The sequence below is a fragment of the Anarhichas minor genome, unplaced genomic scaffold, assembly GCF_050575085.1.
Source record: "Anarhichas minor isolate MPS153535 unplaced genomic scaffold, ASM5057508v1 ptg000063l, whole genome shotgun sequence".
NCBI classification, from domain to species: Eukaryota; Metazoa; Chordata; class Actinopteri; order Perciformes; family Anarhichadidae; genus Anarhichas; species Anarhichas minor.
Genome location: NW_027466509.1, coordinates 1,316,404 through 1,334,225, shown reverse-complemented (window position 1 = coordinate 1,334,225; position 17,822 = coordinate 1,316,404). Strand labels below are relative to the sequence as shown.

Below are 17,822 nucleotides of genomic sequence, written 5' to 3'. Positions count from 1 at the left end.
GATTAAAAACAACCTGAAGACTTCAAATAAAGGTACTCAACTGCTACAGGATCACAACATTATTGCAGTTTTTAGGAGGAATACAAATCTACGAGATTACCTGGTTAAACCTGGTAAAACTAACCCTGAAACCAAGGGCTGCGTTATCAATATAACAGATACTATTTTTCCAACACAAACCTGGAGCCCCAAATCCAAAAACTGTAACTATTTCAGACCACATTGTAATGTGGGTGAAACCGGCTACACGATATTAGTTTGATTCACTCAACACAGATTTCATATTCAGAAAAGAAGAAATACACATACTCCATTAGCACAACAGTTATACCGACCAATCCAAGAAGGAACATACCCCAAAGGCTGAGAGCTGAGAGCATCTGGATATCAAAGTGAGGCACCACATATCCTAAGGGCCTCAATGAGAGATGGAGCGGCATAGTGTGAAGCAGTGGTTGAAAGTGGAGGAGTTCTGTCGCTGGTTCCCAGCACCACAATTCAATCACCTCAATCACCTAACCCTAAGCCGAACCCTGAGGCTACATCCACACTAAAACCAAAACGATCCAGACTAAAACGCCTGAACACAAATATCACGTGAGTATTCCCGTACACTGGGTATGCGGGTGGGTGCTGCTGGTGTAAATAGGAAGTAGATTGGTTGCTTAGTTAATAAAGTAATAATAAAGTAGTCTTTAAGAATGAAAGGTTGTGTTTGATACTTAAGATATTACCCTAAAATCTTCCTCTATAAATTTAAACAGACACATTTCCTGGAAAGTTTTAGAAGTTTTATTTTTCAGTTTCAGCGCTGCAGGTCTTGCTCTGTCTCTCACACACACACATCAAATTTACTTTAAAATGAACACTTACACATAATGGTTTGCTAGATTATGGGTCCATAAATGTGGTCAACACACGCCTCTCACTCGTTTCCTGAGTTTCGTTGTTGTCTGTTCTCACTCTGCTGGTGAGAACTCTCTGTTTTGTGTCTCTCCTCCTCAAAGCCGCTAACGTGACTTCAGACGTCCGCTCCGTAGGGCTGATAACGCCGCTCGTTAACCGCTCCACTAACAGCTGCTTCCTCTGTAATAATGCAGACTTTAACTGAACAACAGCTGCTAGTAAAGACAACATGGTCGGCCCTGCCTATAATCAGTCGTCCATGTTGAATTAACCTGGTAGTCGATCGGTAATCGAGGCTGTTGTTTGGGATTTTCCGGGAAAGGGTCACGTGATAGGGGCGCGACCAATCAGGGAAGGACACGTCGTGACTGCTAAGAACCAATCAAGTAGCAAACACGTGATTGTTTCCAAACTTATGCGTTTTCGCCGTCCACACGACAAAACAACTCCGGAGTTTTCAAACTTATCCGTCCTCGGGAGCGTTTCCAAACGTATCTGTTTTCGGTCCTCGAAAACTCCGGCGTAAAGTGGACGCTCAGTTTAAACGTACACTGTAACAAATTTCTCTGTTAAATAACAGTAAAGTGCTGGCAGCAGAGACGCCAGCTCTTTACTGTTATTCTACAGTACTCATACCGTGAAATGGCATAACAGCATAGTACTGTAAAAGTAGAATACAGTATATTTCTGTATTTTTTCAATCTACAGTATAATACTGGCAGCAGAGACGCCAGCAATGTACTGTAATTCTACAGTATTCATACCGTGAAATACTTAACAGCCTATTACTGTAAAATTATAATACAGTGTGTTTCTGTATTTTTTTCAATTTACAGTAAAATGCTGGCAGCAGAGACGCCAGCAACATACTGTAATTCTACAGTAGTCATACTGTTGAAATATTTCAGTCTATTACAGTAAAAATGAATGCAGTATTTTTCAGTGATTATTTGAAGTAACATTCTGATTAAGGAGTTATATTACTTTAAATTCTCAGTGTTTACTGTATACTGGCAACATTGATAATACAATAACTCAATTTAACAGCTTAGAATATCTGAAATATCAATCTGCAATGCAATTAACATTACAACTTTATTTTTCTGTGGGCAACAGACATCTGCATTATCATGTAAATTATGCAACATAAGCAATAAACGACTTAGAAAGGATATAAATCAAACAAACTTTTATTTAACAGGACAGTGTCAACATAAATATCGCTGGTGTAAAAAATAATAATAACCAAAATAAAACACTTGGACGACCCAGCTTGTTTGGCAGCGAAACAAGCCAAAGAGATTTTTTAGTAGCAAATTAAAAACTGCCATGTCTGCCTGAAACAATGGCAATACATTTGAATTCCTAAATTGCATGTCAACGACTTGAAAACAATTGAGACATAAGTTTTAAATTAAATAGATGAATACCAAGGTAACTAATACAAAAGAAATAACCTATAAAGAATAATTTGAGATACGTTGATGTTCTCTCAAAAAGTAGTTTCAAATAGTGACAATATCTAAATGTACTGCAATGCATTCTCTACTGTGTAAAATATACATCAGTAAGAACATTTCGAAGATATGCATAATCAGCAACATTTGTAAACTATACTAACTATACTATGAACAACATTTTAAAAGTTAATCAGTCAGGACATTTTGAATTAGCATTAAGACCATTTCGAAAATATACATCAATATCAACATCTTGAAAAAAATAAAGTGAAGGTAGGCTTGTGCTTTACCTCTTAAGAGTCCTGTGAGGTAGGTGCATGAAGAAAAGTCTGGGTGGTTGTGGACAGTCCTTATTTATAGAGGAATCTTCTGGGTCAGGTAGAAATGGCCATCACCTTGCTGGTGGTTGTTCGTCTCCATAGATACATTCCAGTGTTGCCACTGTAAAACAACAACAAACAAAATAATTAATCAAAATAACTCTAGAGTCAGGAATGTACAATAACAACGTCCAATCAACGCTTATGTAGCTGATAATACTAAAGTGTCAGTATGTCAAAACAACATATGGAGTGAGAGAGTGAGAGACGAGAGAGAGTTCACTGACCTATATGAAGTCCCATTCAAAGTCCAGGAGGTTCTTCAGTAGTGAGGAGACGTGTGTATTGACGGTGGTAGACTTCTTCTGGACGATCACACCCGTCTTCTTGGAGACAACCTTGCCCCGAATGGCCTTTGTTCCTCTCTCTGGATTAATACCAATGAAGCGCCTAAAATCACAATAGTGTAAAATCAGAGACGGAATGAAAAACTATTAGGAACACTTTGTAGTCTTAAAGGGGTAGTTTCAATTTTCTAACATAAGATGGTATGAGTTACTAACCAGTTCTGATGTCATGAGGTATTTTGTGTAATTCCGGTGCTGGATTTTCCTATCAGACCTTTCTATATCTTGGAACTATATTATTTGTTGAAAATTGCCAGTGACTGGCAGTATTACTTCGCACTGGAGCCAGTTCACATATTACGCCTCTAATAAAGCTCATAGGCAGCGTGATATGAGAATTGGCTCCACTGCATAGTAATAATCTGACGTAATTCAACAAAGAAAATATTTTTAAGATACAGAGAGATCGGACAGGAGCATCAAGCAGCAGAATTATCTTAATATATGTATGAATGCTTCATGTTTTTTTTGTGTGTGTTGTGGCTTGAAATGTTTTTGTTACCTGACCAATCTTCTGCTGAGTTAATGTCTGTATAAATACCGGTAAGTAACTAATACCATCTTCTGCTAAAGAATCCAAACTATCTTTTTAACTGTGCAAAGTAATGATTTGTGGTTATTAAGGTTTCAAGAATAGTAATTGTCCAAAAAAATACTATAATGACGACAAGGAAATTAAATGAGTCTTACCTCTGAATGAATTCTAGAGTACAGGCCGCCTCTTCTTGGTATTGAAGGTTGAATGTATAGTAAATCACAAACACAGCAGCAAGTCCCGTCAAGAAAGTTGGTGTGATGCTCTCAGCTATAACACAGCCCTCAAGGGTGATCATCCAGCGTCCAGTAGTGACTTGCCCTGTTCCACCTGAAACTTCAAGTAATAGCAACATCAGAATGCCTCTCACCTTGAGTAAACATCTGTAAATTCAAAAAACAATGGCCAATCTAATGTGTAATATGTCTACCAATGACATGCATACCAGGCAGTATCAGGCGAGGACTTGCAGGTAGAGTGAGGGTTGTCTCAACATCAGCTGTGGTGGCAGACACCTGTAGGGAACAGACAAAGACACCCATATTATGAATACCATATTTTTAAGGAGGAAAATAAACCACCTTTCTACTTTAAATGATCCCCTAACCATTCCCACCTTCAAGTTTCTTTGTTTCTTTGTGGCATTTGAAGCTATTAACAAGGGACAAAAGGCTATCAGCTAGCTAGCTAGCAACAACTGCTACCAGTCTTAAGAAATTAAACGGTTAGCATTTGATTAAACGGTGACTCTAAAATGCATGTGAATACAAATGTTTGAGCTATTCAAATCTCAACCTCATTGATAAGTGACATTTTAGAATCATATACTGGCTAGCTAGACAGCTTGTAGAGCATCAGTTTAATTTCAAACCTTATTTTCTTTGTGGCATTTGAAGCTATTACCAAGGAGCAAAGGCTATCAGCTAGCTAGCTAGCTAGCTAGCAACAACTGCTTCCAGTCTTAAGAAATTAAGATGATAAACAGTTAGCATTTGATTAAAAACGGAGACTCTAAAATGCATGTGAATATAAATGTTTGAGCTATTCAAATCTCAACCTCATTGATAAGTGACATTTTAGAATCATAGACTGGCTAGCTAGACAGCTTGCAGAGCATCAGTTTGATTTCAAGCCTTATTTTCGGTAATGCTACGTTACCTGTATGAATAACATACTGAGAGGAAAATAATATTGTTTTTAATTACCGTCTAATTTGTAGAGACACAACTGGATTGATGCAGATGAAGCAGGACGTCTTGTTGATGTGTAGCACATGTCCTCTGAAATCAGTCCTCCTCTGGAAAAACTGCAGATTTCCAAAAAATACTGTAGTGTACTGTAATTTAAAACATTACGATACTGTTTAGGGCCTTTGTGCAGTTGCTTCAAATGGGCCAGCCCACAATGCATTGCAGACTACAGTACAAAACCGTATTACATTAATACAGTTGATTACTGTTAGAAATTGGCTGTAAATTAACAGCAATTGGTTACAGTGTAGCGAAACATGCGTTTACAAGGAAACGTAGAAGTGTGGACATGCATTAGTTGGCTCCCAAAATTAGAAACTAAAAACAAGTACATGATATGGATAATATCAACCAGGATCGCAAAGTGCTCATCCGAAGTCTGCACTCCTTTAACTTTGTTTGATTTCTGTTTCCTTTAGAATAACAACACCGTACACTTCAGTATGCTCACACATTCATGCCATGGAAACACACTATATTTGTAGTTTTATAAACTTTGTTCAGGAACAGGGCCACGCCCAGAACACAGCTCATTTCCTCTGCACAGAGCATTTAAGCACAACGAACCCGTTCACTTCCTCTTCGACTCTTGTCTTCACATCCCTCCCCCCCAACCCCGTTCTGGTCCTCCTATATTTCTCTCTCTCTCTCTCCTCTCTCTCTCTCTCGCAGGATTACAGGAACAACAGGGGACTCTGCACTGCCAGAGCTCCTGAAGAGACGAGCCCCACTCTACAGTCTCCGTTCCCGCCAGCCACCGGACATCAACGGTCCCCCTTCGATCGCCTAAACTCCTTCCTACAAACCCTCCTCTTCTTCTTCCTTACATCCCTTCATCCCTTCATCCCTCTACCCTACATCCCTTCATCCCTCTACCCCTACCCCTACCCTACATCCCTCTACCTCGACCCCTACCCCTCATCCCTTCACCTCTTCATCCCTACCCCACATCCCATCATCCCTCTACCCTACTCCCTTTTCATCCCTCTACCCTATATCTATTCATCCCTCGACCCCTTCCGCTTCTTGAATCTAACAATCATTCCACTATGCAATAAACCTCTCTAAACTCATACTTATTATTATTATTATTATTGGTGTGGTCCTTGTTAGTGAATTAGATGTATACTTCATCAAAATAAATGGATTTAATTATTCGCAATCCATTGTGTCCATAACCATATGTGTCATGGTGGAGAAGCCAGATTATGACAGTATATAAATGGACTGTACTTGTTCAGAGCTTTTTCAGTCTCTGGACCGCTCAAAGTGCTTTTACACTACAAGTCATTTAGCCATTCACACCCATTCACACCCATTCACACCCATTCACACCCATTCACACCCATTCACACCCATTCACACTGATGGCCACCATGCCAGGTACACCTGCTCATTAGGACTATTCACACACATTCACACACCGCAGGCACAGTTTATGAGAGCAATTTGGGGTTGAGTGTCTTGCCCAAGGACACATTGACGTGGACTAGTGGAGCTGGGGATCGAACCGCCGATCCTCTGATTGAAGGATGACCCGCTGTACCACTGAGCCCTGTATAGATAACCTTTAGTTCAGAAACATACAAAATGAATTAAATTATGAATGTGAGTTAGAGCACGACATTGGAGTAAATCGAACTGTAAAAGATCATGCCTTAAGAAACGAGCGAGATGTGGGAAGCTGGGTTTTAAGACGGTTGCAATGTGGTCGGTGCCTGCAGCAGTTGTGTAACCCTGTGCCCGTATCTGCTGAGCTGCAAGAACAGGAAGAGGAAGACCAGCTTGTGGTTAAAAAAATCGGAAATCAACAAGGTTAAAGAAATGCCACTTGCTGCTGGCTGTGCGTATTCTGCAAATATATATGCATGAGCAGTTTACCAAGTAAATGAATGAATGTGAAACGGTGCGGTGGCAGTCTGTGGTGATGGGCAAGGGTTCTACCTCTCTCTAACCCTAGCCCAGCTAAATATGAAAGTAAACACACCCCAACTCTTTCTTAATACCGTTTGTATGAAGATAAAAAATAAAAACATCAGAACGGCTTTGTTGAAAAATGACTGCATGATGAAGGACTGGTGTTTCTTTCTCTTTCTACTCGCACATTTCTGCTGACCACCGAGTACGTTGTACAATAACCGTCACACCCTGCCCCCGACAAGCTGTGTGTGTGGGAGTATGAAGTGTCAAGCATGAGGCATTGTGAGGGCAGGATTTCCTTTATATTCTAGGATGTGTTGAGTAGGACGAAGCTCTCTGGCAGCAGACGGCCTGATGCCATCATGTCAGCAGGTAAGTTCCAACAACTCTGCCAACCTCATCTTTTATTTAATTCAATTCCACCTGCTGATGTTTTACTACAGATATAATTCAGTTGATCACAGATCGTTTATATAATGCTGCTGTATGTGTCGTCGGGTTAATGGAAAATGTGTGAAAATCTGGTTTTACAGGGATTTTATTTAAAATAGTTATTCTGTATTTCCTTTTTCCTTTTTTAATGTTCTGTTCTTAAATTTATGATGAAGAATTAATGATTGAGTTTGTGGTGCACCATCTCTACAAATCCTCTTTCTGCCAGTTTCAATTCACAGGATGTCTCATCATCAAACACACAAGAAAGACATTTGAAATTGCTTATCAGAAAGTGACTCACTATTATAAATACATGCAGGTAATTATTTGAGCTTTGCTTTGCTTATTTGAAGATTCGAAAACTTCCATTTGAAGAAGAAACAATAAGCATATTTTAAGATCTTACTGTAGACTTGGAGGAAGACACAGACAGCAGTGTAGATTTCATTTGATGATCATTTGATGATCAGAGTTCTACTAGAGTTCTAGAGTGATATTTATTGACATTCAGTTTTTTCCAGATATCTAATGATTTGAGTGAATGAACCTTGTTTGTGTTTGTTACATCTCTGCAGCTCACATTTGTTTAACCATAAACAAAATTAGCCAACTGACAAATGACTGAACTGACAAAAACCTTTTTAACACCACCATTAAAAAAAAATGAACCCAAGCCCTTATTCCATACCAATCATTCAACCAAATACAGCCCTAACCCACATGCGGGCGGGTGGATTTTAAGAGGCTAACATTGTCTAAAGATAAAAATAATAAATTGGGTAGGTAACAGAATTAAATATCTTCTGCAGTAGGAGATGTTTTGCAGTTCTGCACTGATGGTAACATATGAAAGTGTAAGAATTGCTCTGATCTACCCTTCCTTCCTTCCTTTGTAAGAGTTCCGTACCAGTGATCTGTGCCCTTTTGATCTGGAATACGCCCGACAGCCATGACATTATCTGGATTCCGAGCCTTCCTCCTCCTCCTCTTCATATCTCTCTCATCACTGCTTTATTACAGCAACTTGAATGAGAAACTCACTCTGCAGAAATGTCATACAGCTGTTCCTCGGAGAAACCTCAGCATCCTGCTGTGGCACTGGCCATTTGGCCGCTCCTACAGGCTCGATGGAGACAAATGCCTCGAGATGTACAACATCAGTGGCTGTTCCCTCACTGATAACACATCTGCCTTCTCCACTGCTGATGTGGTTGTCTTCCACCACCAGGAGCTGGGAGAAGGTCAGTCTTCTGTCCTGCACCAAGATCGCCCTGCTTCTCAGCACTGGGTGTGGTTGTCCATGGAGCCTCCTGTCAACAACGCAAACCTGGCGCAGCTCAACGGCCTCTTCAATTTGACGATGAGCTACAGACGTGATGCAGACATATCCATCCCTTATGGAGAGACCGTGTTAGGAGGTGATGAGCTAGGCTTCAAGGCTGCTTCAAATCGCTCCTGCCTCGTCGGCTGGGTGGTCAGCAAATACCGGCCTCACCAAGCTCGGGCTGGTGTTTATCAGAGTCTAAAGAAGTACATCCCAATAGAGGTGTACGGCAAGTGGAACAATAAACCTCTGTCAAAGAAGAAGCTGTTGCCCACAATTGCAAATTGTATTTTTTACCTGTCCTTTGAGAACTCTGAGGCAAAGGACTACATCAGTGAAAAGCTCTGGAGGAATGCTTTCCAAGCAGGGGCTGTGCCGGTAGTTATTGGCCCCAGCAGGGCGACCTACGAGGCCCTGGCCCCCCCAGGTTCCTTCATCCATGTGGACGATTTCAAGAGCACAGCAGATCTGGCTGCTTATCTGAAGCATGTAGCTCTAGACAGGCAGGCCTATGAGAGCTACTTCCAGTGGCATCACACTCACAGAATAAGAACCTACACTGACTGGAGAGAACGTCTGTGTCAGATCTGTGTTAAATACCCCAGTTTACCAGCCAACCGAGTCTACCAGGACCTGGAGAGCTGGGTAAACAGCTGATCTCTTCATGCTTTCACATCACTCAGATGTTTTGTTTCGGACTGCTGATCCCACCGTTACCACATGCAAGTGTGAAATACCATACAGAGACAATGTGACGGAGCATTACATGTGTCTCAGTGAGGAACTGCTCACCACCGAAACAAATATGAAGAAGTTGGTTGTGTTGGCTGTGCACTGTTTTAAATAGCGGAAGTGGAAACTTGTATGTAACCATAAATACGTACAGTATATTCCATTTGTTAAAACCACAGAGTTCAGCATCTCTTTACAATAACCTTCAGATTAATGTTAACAGTGTTATATTTACCATCTATCACCTGAAATATCTGCTCATCAAATATACTAGAAAGACAGTGTTTTCTTAATTAGATTGTTGTGTGCTTCAAACTAAGAACGTGTTTAATCATCGACTCCACGGTCAGGGTTTGCTTGGGTAAGCAAAGCTAAGTTTAATAAGAGTTAGAGTTAGAGTGAGTAGATAACAAAAAGAAGCTTTTGTGTATTGCATAACATTTTTTACAAAGTGCTTGGATTTATCAAATTATACAGTTAAAAGTAAAATATGACATAACCCCTCGTAAGACTTCAGGAGGTCAGAGAGATCACATGTGGGATCTCAACCATATTTTACAACCAATGGGAAGTCAGTGTGGGCTAGCCTGGAGTAATGTTATCTTTCTGGTTTAGCTGATGATTTATTGCTTTGTCTAGTGGGCGAAAGGATATTTATACTTTAAATATATATCATTAAACTAAATGCAGTTTAATGTTTTACTAATTAGCAATTAGCAATATGTTCATATATAGAACAACAGTATAATTGAGGACGGAATATGTACAGTAGTTTCAGGTTAAGCTAGAGTTTATATTTAACATAATGTAATGATTTGTAATATTTGGAAATAGCCTCTATGATTTAGCCTTCCTACAGTAAATGTGCACCTTTAACTTCTTTCTGATACTCTGGAGTTTGTTAAGGTAAGCTGAGAGTGGAGCAACACTCTAACGATTCTCATAACGCTGGAAATTATCAATTTATCTGTACACTGTAAAAAAGGATTTGAACAATAAGTCATGTTAACTTCTTTCTGTCATTTACTTCAACTTATCATGATGATTTATACAATTTGAACTCAATTGTATAAGTTTTCGGTACTCCAACTCAGGTATTTAAGCCAGTTCAATGAAATGTAAATTTCAAGAAGTTAAATGAACTGAATACTGTGAGTTATAAGTATGGCTATGTCTAACAGTCAAAAACAAGTGCCAATAACTGCAGTTCCTCAAACGGCCACTTGAGGCTTTAAAAGCGATTCAATTTCCATAGGACCCCATGTTAAATTGTCTAACTTCTAAGCAGAAATACAAATGCATACAGCTTGCTACAAAAAAAACGTATCTTCTTGGTCTCTTCAGTTAATTTGCCCCTTCATGAACTGTACAGAGGTGACTTGTATATAACTAATACATTTCAATTATATTGAGGCTGAAAGTTATGCATAATTGAGAGCGTGGCCGCTTTGAGTGACAGGTGGGTGCCGCAGCAGGTCGCAAGCTGTCTGTCTGCTCAGCTGCGTCACCAACCTATGTAAATACCAGACGGCGAACTAACCTAAGCCACGCGGCGGACCAATACGTTTTGGCAGCCGGATCACGAACGTGACCTGAACCTGACCACGCAGTACGTCGGTTCAGCGAACCAAGCGGCGGATGAATATGGTTAGCCAGCGAGACGATGAACGTCAACCAACCGACCATTGACAAGCGGCGCGACGGCTCGGAAGGACAAAGGCGAAGTGAGGTGAGTGGATGCGTCAGCAATATCAGTCAACCCAATTCGTAAATGTATAGAAAGTATCTGCTGTCATGTTATTATATTGTCTGTAAATGCATAACGCTTAAAGTGTAATGCAGTTGGTCCAATATGGCAAACAGTCTAGCGTCAGTCAGTCTATAAGTTCGTTTTTAATGGTCACATTTGAGCCGTGTAAATCCTCATAACCGGTCTAATTGGACCCGAACACGATATAAGGTTAATGAACAATAGTGTACGAAGTCCTATCAAGAATGTTTCAGAGGGCATTTAGAAAAAAGTAATTTAAATAAGCTAATGTTTTTGGGCAGCTTCTCAATGTAACTTAGCCGACGTTTAGCAACATGGCGGTCTCCAGACAGTAGGCTACGGTAAGCTTATGGACTATTTGTTGTCTGGCTAAAATGTCAGTAGCTAAGTTAGTACATTTGAAACCTAATTAAATTGAATATTTGAATCAGTTTAAATTTCTGCTGGCTGGCTTCTTAAACTGCTTTTGGCTAAACACGGCCACTCGAAAACGGGAACTAGCTAAGTAACTCGGCGCACATGGTGTAGCTTAACCTACATGGTTGTGAAGATAATTAGCTCGCTAGCTAGTTAGCTAGTAGCGTACTTTAGCGAGCTATCTGTGTTCGCGCCACTCTAGCTTTTTTAAAAATCTCCCCCACCACAGGGCTTTCCACCACGGGTCAAGTTATTTTAATGTCATTCCTGCTCATGAATTCCCTCAGTTTCTTATGATTTTGTTAATTTAAAAAACTCACCATAGGTTATGGAAACTACCTCGGATCCTAAGATCATAAATTGATTAGAAGCTCATTGTTCTGTGGCTATTGTGTGCATTTTACTCTCTTAAATGAAGTTTGCAGTTCATATGACTAAAGGTTTTGCTATATCATGTTATATTGATTGATTTTCTGTGTTTCAGGTGCCGATGGTTCATTCATTGAGTTTGGTTGTTGTTGATGAAGTGGAGTTGTAAGTTCTGCAGTTTTGCCTCATACAATGAAAAAACAATTGTGAGTCATTACAAAGACAATCATGGACGTGGAAGACGGGGTTTCAGCTGTATATACCCAAACTGTCTAACATATCTCTAATCCCATGTGGAATTTACGCAGCATATAAAGGAGCACAAGAAAGTAACCAGTCCAGTTGCTAAAATTCGATGTGAACTTTGTAATTTTTCAGCACCAAGCAAGATAGAACAATTTCCTTCATTTAAAAGGACATTTGCAAAGGGGAAACGTGTTAAGAAGTCAAAGAAAGGTGAGGTCAACTACTGTCCAGATCCACCAGAAGGACAGAGTTCTGAAAACATGGAGGAAAAGCGAAAGATGTTGGAGGTGGAAATGCTTAACAAAGACCCTGATCACCAGCTGGTGGAACACCTGATGACAGCTACGTTCCCAGCGCCGAAAAGAGATTATTGGAGATCAGCCACTCGTCGCAGAGGTCCTTTCCAGATGGCCAGCTCTGTTCCTTGAGAGACAGGTAGGCAGTCACACTGCTTGTCATACTGTGTAAACTGCGTGTCCTATTCAGAAATGTTGTTTGACTAGTATTTACTATCTGTTTGCGTCTCCTCAGATAAGGGCAGAATTCAAGAGAGTCGTCACCACAGACCTTCTCGAGTGTTTTCTTGACGGACTTGATGGCCTGGTCCCAAGACTGCTGGAGGTCTACAAAGCTGCAACCATGTCTGGAAAGAAGCAGGCACTCAAAGACATTTTGAACTGTCTTGAGAAAGATGTAAGGGGTTGCTGATTATTTGTAAATTGATGCTATGTGTGCTACAACATTGTCATCTCACTGCATATTTCTCGGTCTTGTAGGACACAAATGAAAGGAGGACTGCTGCTTTGCTTGGCCTGCCACATTACATATCCGAAGATCCATCAGACGTCATCAGGATGTGTGACGTAAGACATTATGTATTTCCTTAATGCAAAACTGTGGTTACGTGTATAGATTTTAACATAATTGTGTTGTCAGATATTATGTAGGCCCTCTGATGCATTGAGGAATCTGAATTTTCTTTTCTTTTTTTTTTAAATGACCTCAACGGCAAAGTCGGCATCGTTGTGTAGTCATGTGAAGATGGAATAACATGTCCTATAGGTTGTATGATGACAGTAAGAAGTTTGTTGCCTCTCTACTAGAGCAGGAAAGTCACCCTCAATTTGAGCACAGGCTGTTCATAGATAAATAGAAAGGAGTTTGCGAACATCCGAAGAACAATTTTAGTGACATGAATTAGCCTTGTAGACAGTGGTGGAAGAAATACTCTGTTACAAGTGTAAGTCCTGCATTCAAAATAATGCAGGACCTGCATAGAAAGATAAGACTGTCGAATGCGTTGATGTGGCTAGTCAATATGGGCCCAAAGTTAAGTGGTTTTTTTTTAGCTCTCTTCACGCCGAAACCCCATTCAAGTGAATGTAGAAATTTTGCTCAGTTTTTCGGGAAAACCGCTGGGTGATTCTCTCTAAAATATACTTAGCACACGACTCCCGATCAGGCCGCACGTTTTGATGTATTTTTTGCGCAGGTGTTGGCAACGCTGTGTGAGGAGCTCTATGGATTATATACTGTGCTTTGGCACAGGCAGTTTTACTGCCTTTGCGCTACAAAGCCACACTGAATAAGAATCTGTAAAGTGACTGGTAACTAAATATATGGAGTGAAAAGTACAATATTTACCTCTAAGATTTAGTGGAGTAGAAGTAGAAAGTAACATAAAATAATCAAGTACAGTATAAGTACCTCAAAATTATACTTAAGTGGAGTACTTGAGTAAACGCACTTAATTACTTTCCCTCACTGCTTGTAGAGCATATGTACTTAAAGATGTAAAAGGTCAAACACTATTATTTCTGCTTTTCAAGGCTCATGGTGAGACTGGATGCAGCCATGAAGGGGATGCAAGTTGGCCTTCTGATAGGCTACGAAGGTCCGGAACGTGATGCCGTTCCAGGCGAGGTCTTCAACGTCGCAGTTGTGGTCGAGGAGACAATTGTGCTCCATAACATGAAAGATGTGCCATGCAGCTTTGCCATGCTTATGGGCATTATATACTCTGTGAATCTTGAGTATCCACAAGCCATGAAGTATTCCTTCGAATTTCTCCAGCGAGTGGTGATGAAGATCAAATCAGAACAAGCCTCTGCAAGAGTACATGGATTGAGAAACAAACTCCTGAGGTACGAATTGTAAAAGACAGAAAAGGACTCAAGATTTGCTAAATCCTGTCAGTTGGTCCTGTTAAAATTGTGCTCATTGTTCTTTTTCTTCATACAGTTACACATTCAGTGCAGTCTCTCACTAGAACGCACACCCACTCTTTTATTCCAGAAATTGGAATATAATATGTATGTATATGTGTATGTGTACGTGTATATGTATATGTATATGTGTTTTCTTTAATATATAATAACCTGAAAATATGAATGTTGTGTTTTTGATACATTAGAATGAGCACGGAGTCTGCTATGTTTCTGAAGTAGCCAGTGTTTGGTTTGTGTTGTTACGTTACCTGAAGGCCGCTGTAGTTCTCAACCATGCTTGGAAAGGGACGAGTGAGTGGAGGGTTATTCAGTTCATTCGTCAGTAGATGCCACTAAATCCTACAACTTGGACACTCATTTGTTTACGGTTGGTCTTGGAGATTTGTATGTTAATGTTTAAATATACAGTGACTTTAAGGTTATTCTCTGCTGAGGTGGAACTTTTTGTGAATATTCTGTTTAACTACAGTATGGAAGTTGTTGGCGATCTGCATGTTTTAATGTAAACTATTTTAATGCAAGAAAATAAATTAGATTTTTGCCTCAAGACATGGTGTTTTCTTATAACTAGTCATTTGAAACGACTCATACTTTTAGGTCATTTTAACTAGGAAAGTAATGTCAAGACTTCCTTCTAACTAAAATATGTGAGTTGAAATCACTAGTTGGGACAAGTGAACAGAATGCATGATAATAAGTTATATATCTTTTTCACTCATTTTGCTAAGTTGAATAAACTCGTACTATACATTCATGTGAACTTACAAAGAGCAATCCAAACTCAAAGTGATGAGTTGAAACAAATGTAAATCCAATTTGACTTGACTTGAAAGTTTAAGGCAGCAATTGTACTTACGTTTTTAAGTTGAACCACATGGATTTTTTTTACAATGTAGAATTCTTTCTTGTGCTGAAGTAAACGGTTGAACTTTACCGAACAGTTCTGTGGATTAAGATGAGGTGAATCATTACAGCATCAAGCTTCATTCACTGGAAATCTTCAACAACTTTGCCCATAAAAAACAAAATCAATCCTTGAATGTAGCTCGACTAGAAGTGATGGTTGCATGATGGTGAGCTTCTCCCCATTAGACACACACGCTCGCTGTATCAGTGAAATCTCACTAAAAGCAATTAAAAAGCAGGTTTACTCATTGTCTTATAATGTCAAATTAAATGTGATATCTTCTGGCTTCATTGTTTTTTAACAGTCAGATTTTTGAGTTGAGTTTATTTGCTTTAGCTCACAGTATCTCACACTATTATATTGTTTAGCTTATGTATAACTATTGGTATCACTTGTTATTGTGACAATTACAACAGATTATATTTATTTCTTAAAAACATATTTATGTCAATACACTTTGATTGTGATCGAAGAAGGCAAGGTATTTGTATAAATGACTAAATGTATGGGGTTCTCTCTCAAGTGTCTTGGTCATGATACAGTTGACTATTAACACGCCTGCACTTCTGCAGGTTTGGCCTTAAGGACTTGTTTTGACAACAGTTCCAGATTAATATTAAACCAGCTTCAAAGAACCACGTCCCGACTCTAGAGACACATTTAAGATCGCTGCTCCATGAATGCACAACATCAAAGATAAATGTTGCCAGTTAGCTTAAAGCAGTTGTACAGTTGTCAACAGTCAGTCAGGGACATGGCTTCCATTAAGGACACTGAGTCCATGTCCTCTGTATCTGGAATGTGATTGTTGTATCAACATTCATTCAATCAATTCAAGTTATTTTGTAGAGCCCCAAATCATGAATCTGCCTCCGAGGGCTTAAGAATCTGTATACATAGAGAAACTAAATTATATCATAACTGATGTCTGAGGTGTTGTGGGCCTATTAGAATAACTTCAGTTTTGTCTGAGTTTAACATCAGGAAGTTGCAGCTCATCCAGGTTTTTATGTCCTTAAGACATGTTTGACGTTTAGTGAGCAGGTTGGTTTCATCTGGTTTGATTGATATGAGTATCATCTGCATAACAAGGAAAGTTTATGGAGTGTTTTCTGATAATATTGCCTAAAGGAAGCATAAGGTGAATAAAATGGTCCAAGCACAGAACCTTGTGGAACTCCATGACTAATGTTGGTCTTTATCGAGGTTTCATCGTTTATACAAACTGAGATCGATCTGATAAATAGGACTTAAACCAGTTTAGTGCTAATATAATGTTCTAGTCTCTGCAACAGGATGTAATGGTCTATGGTGTTGAATGCAGCACTAAGGTCTACTACAACTCATTATTATTATCAGGCTGCTCTAATAAGTCTCTTAAATCTCTCCAGCTGTTTACTAACAAGAACTAAGTAAAGAGATCATATTACTGCTGTATTAGCTTCTCTGCACTGGCTCCCTGTAACATCTAGATTACAGAGGTAGCCAACACGGTGCCCGCGGGCACCTGGTCGCCCGCAGGGACCATGCAAGTGGCCCGCAACGCATGTTCTAAAAATAGCACTAGGTCCCCATGGAGCTCCGTCTAAAAATTGTAGTTTCTGTTCTTTTTTAATCAAAAACGCTTGCTTTCATGTAGATTTTAAAAGGAAGAAGCTGCAGCACCGCACTAGGTTTTCAGGTTCCGAATGGCGGGCGCTTCCCGTTGGCACCTGACGCACCGCCCCCGCCGCGAGCGCACCCCGTCGTCAGGTCCGTCAGTCCTCGGAACAGGCCGCGGGGCAACAACTCGTAGGTGGCGGGGGTAGAGGCGAGGCAACGCAGTACGATCGAAAAGGCCCAGACTAGAGGTTTGAACGCAGGCGACCAAAGACGCTCTCGTGCCTCGGAGGGTTGGACCCCCCCCCCCCCCCCCCTCGGCTATAGACGAGACTTTTTACTAGTTTCTTCGTGGAGAAAAAGGTACCAAAAAAAAGCTGTTGTTGATGACTACAGACTACAGGCCGGCATGCAGGCTTCATTGCACAATGCAAAGTTGACCCAGATTTCCCAAAATGTGGTGATTAGTACTAATGTAATAGGATTCATTTAAACATGTGAAAGAGTTGAATTTTTTTGTTCTACATAACTGATAATTTGTGTAAACATGGGACAGAGTTCATGATTTGTTCAAAAATGTTACGAAGGTAGTGGTTAGTACAAACGAGTTATGATGTGAAGATATGACAGTTAATGATTTCCTAATTATTTTTAGAAATGATAATTTTTACAAAAATATAACAGGTGTGATTTTGAACAAAATACACAATCATTGTTAATAATTATTGTGAGGAATAATAAACATTGACATCTGATCAGTCTCTTCACATATATTATTATTATTAAAAGGTGATCTGTGCAACTTTGTTATTCATGAAGTTTGTATCAAACAAGTAGCCCTTCGTACTGCTCAGTACCCTTGAAGTAGCTCTCAGTTTCAAAAAGGTTGGTGACCCCTGGTCTAGACTTTCCTTTCCTGGGGTTGCCCAGGGTAAGAGCGATTGTGAGTTGCTGACAGGAAGTCTCTGACTGTGCTGAAGCACCAAACAGCAGTGG

The 17,822-nt window shown here is 39.9% G+C and overlaps 1 protein-coding gene and 1 long non-coding RNA gene across 2 annotated transcripts; one reads left to right on the top strand and one right to left on the bottom strand.

Moving 5' to 3' along the window:
• Positions 1–2,644: 2,644 nt before the first annotated feature.
• On the bottom strand, positions 2,645–3,870 carry LOC142933894 (uncharacterized). Its single transcript, XR_012947632.1, has 3 exons — positions 3,784–3,870; positions 2,974–3,136; positions 2,645–2,807 (listed from the first exon to the last, which is right to left on the bottom strand). It is a non-coding gene; the product is annotated as an uncharacterized LOC142933894 (long non-coding RNA).
• A 3,158-nt stretch (positions 3,871–7,028) lies between these two features.
• On the top strand, positions 7,029–14,867 carry LOC142933861 (alpha-(1,3)-fucosyltransferase 7). The gene is made up of 5 exons (XM_076078134.1): positions 7,029–7,170; positions 8,131–12,527; positions 12,624–12,785; positions 12,869–12,955; positions 13,922–14,867. The coding sequence occupies exon 2, from the start codon at positions 8,183–8,185 to the stop codon at positions 9,212–9,214; it is 1,032 nt and encodes a 343-aa protein (XP_075934249.1). The 5' UTR covers positions 7,029–7,170; positions 8,131–8,182; the 3' UTR covers positions 9,215–12,527; positions 12,624–12,785; positions 12,869–12,955; positions 13,922–14,867.
• Positions 14,868–17,822: the final 2,955 nt, after the last annotated feature.

Coding starts and splice junctions, on each gene's coding strand:
- LOC142933861 (XM_076078134.1), top strand. CDS start 8,183: ATGACATTATCTGGATTCCGAGCCTTCCTCCTCCTCCTCTTCATATCT.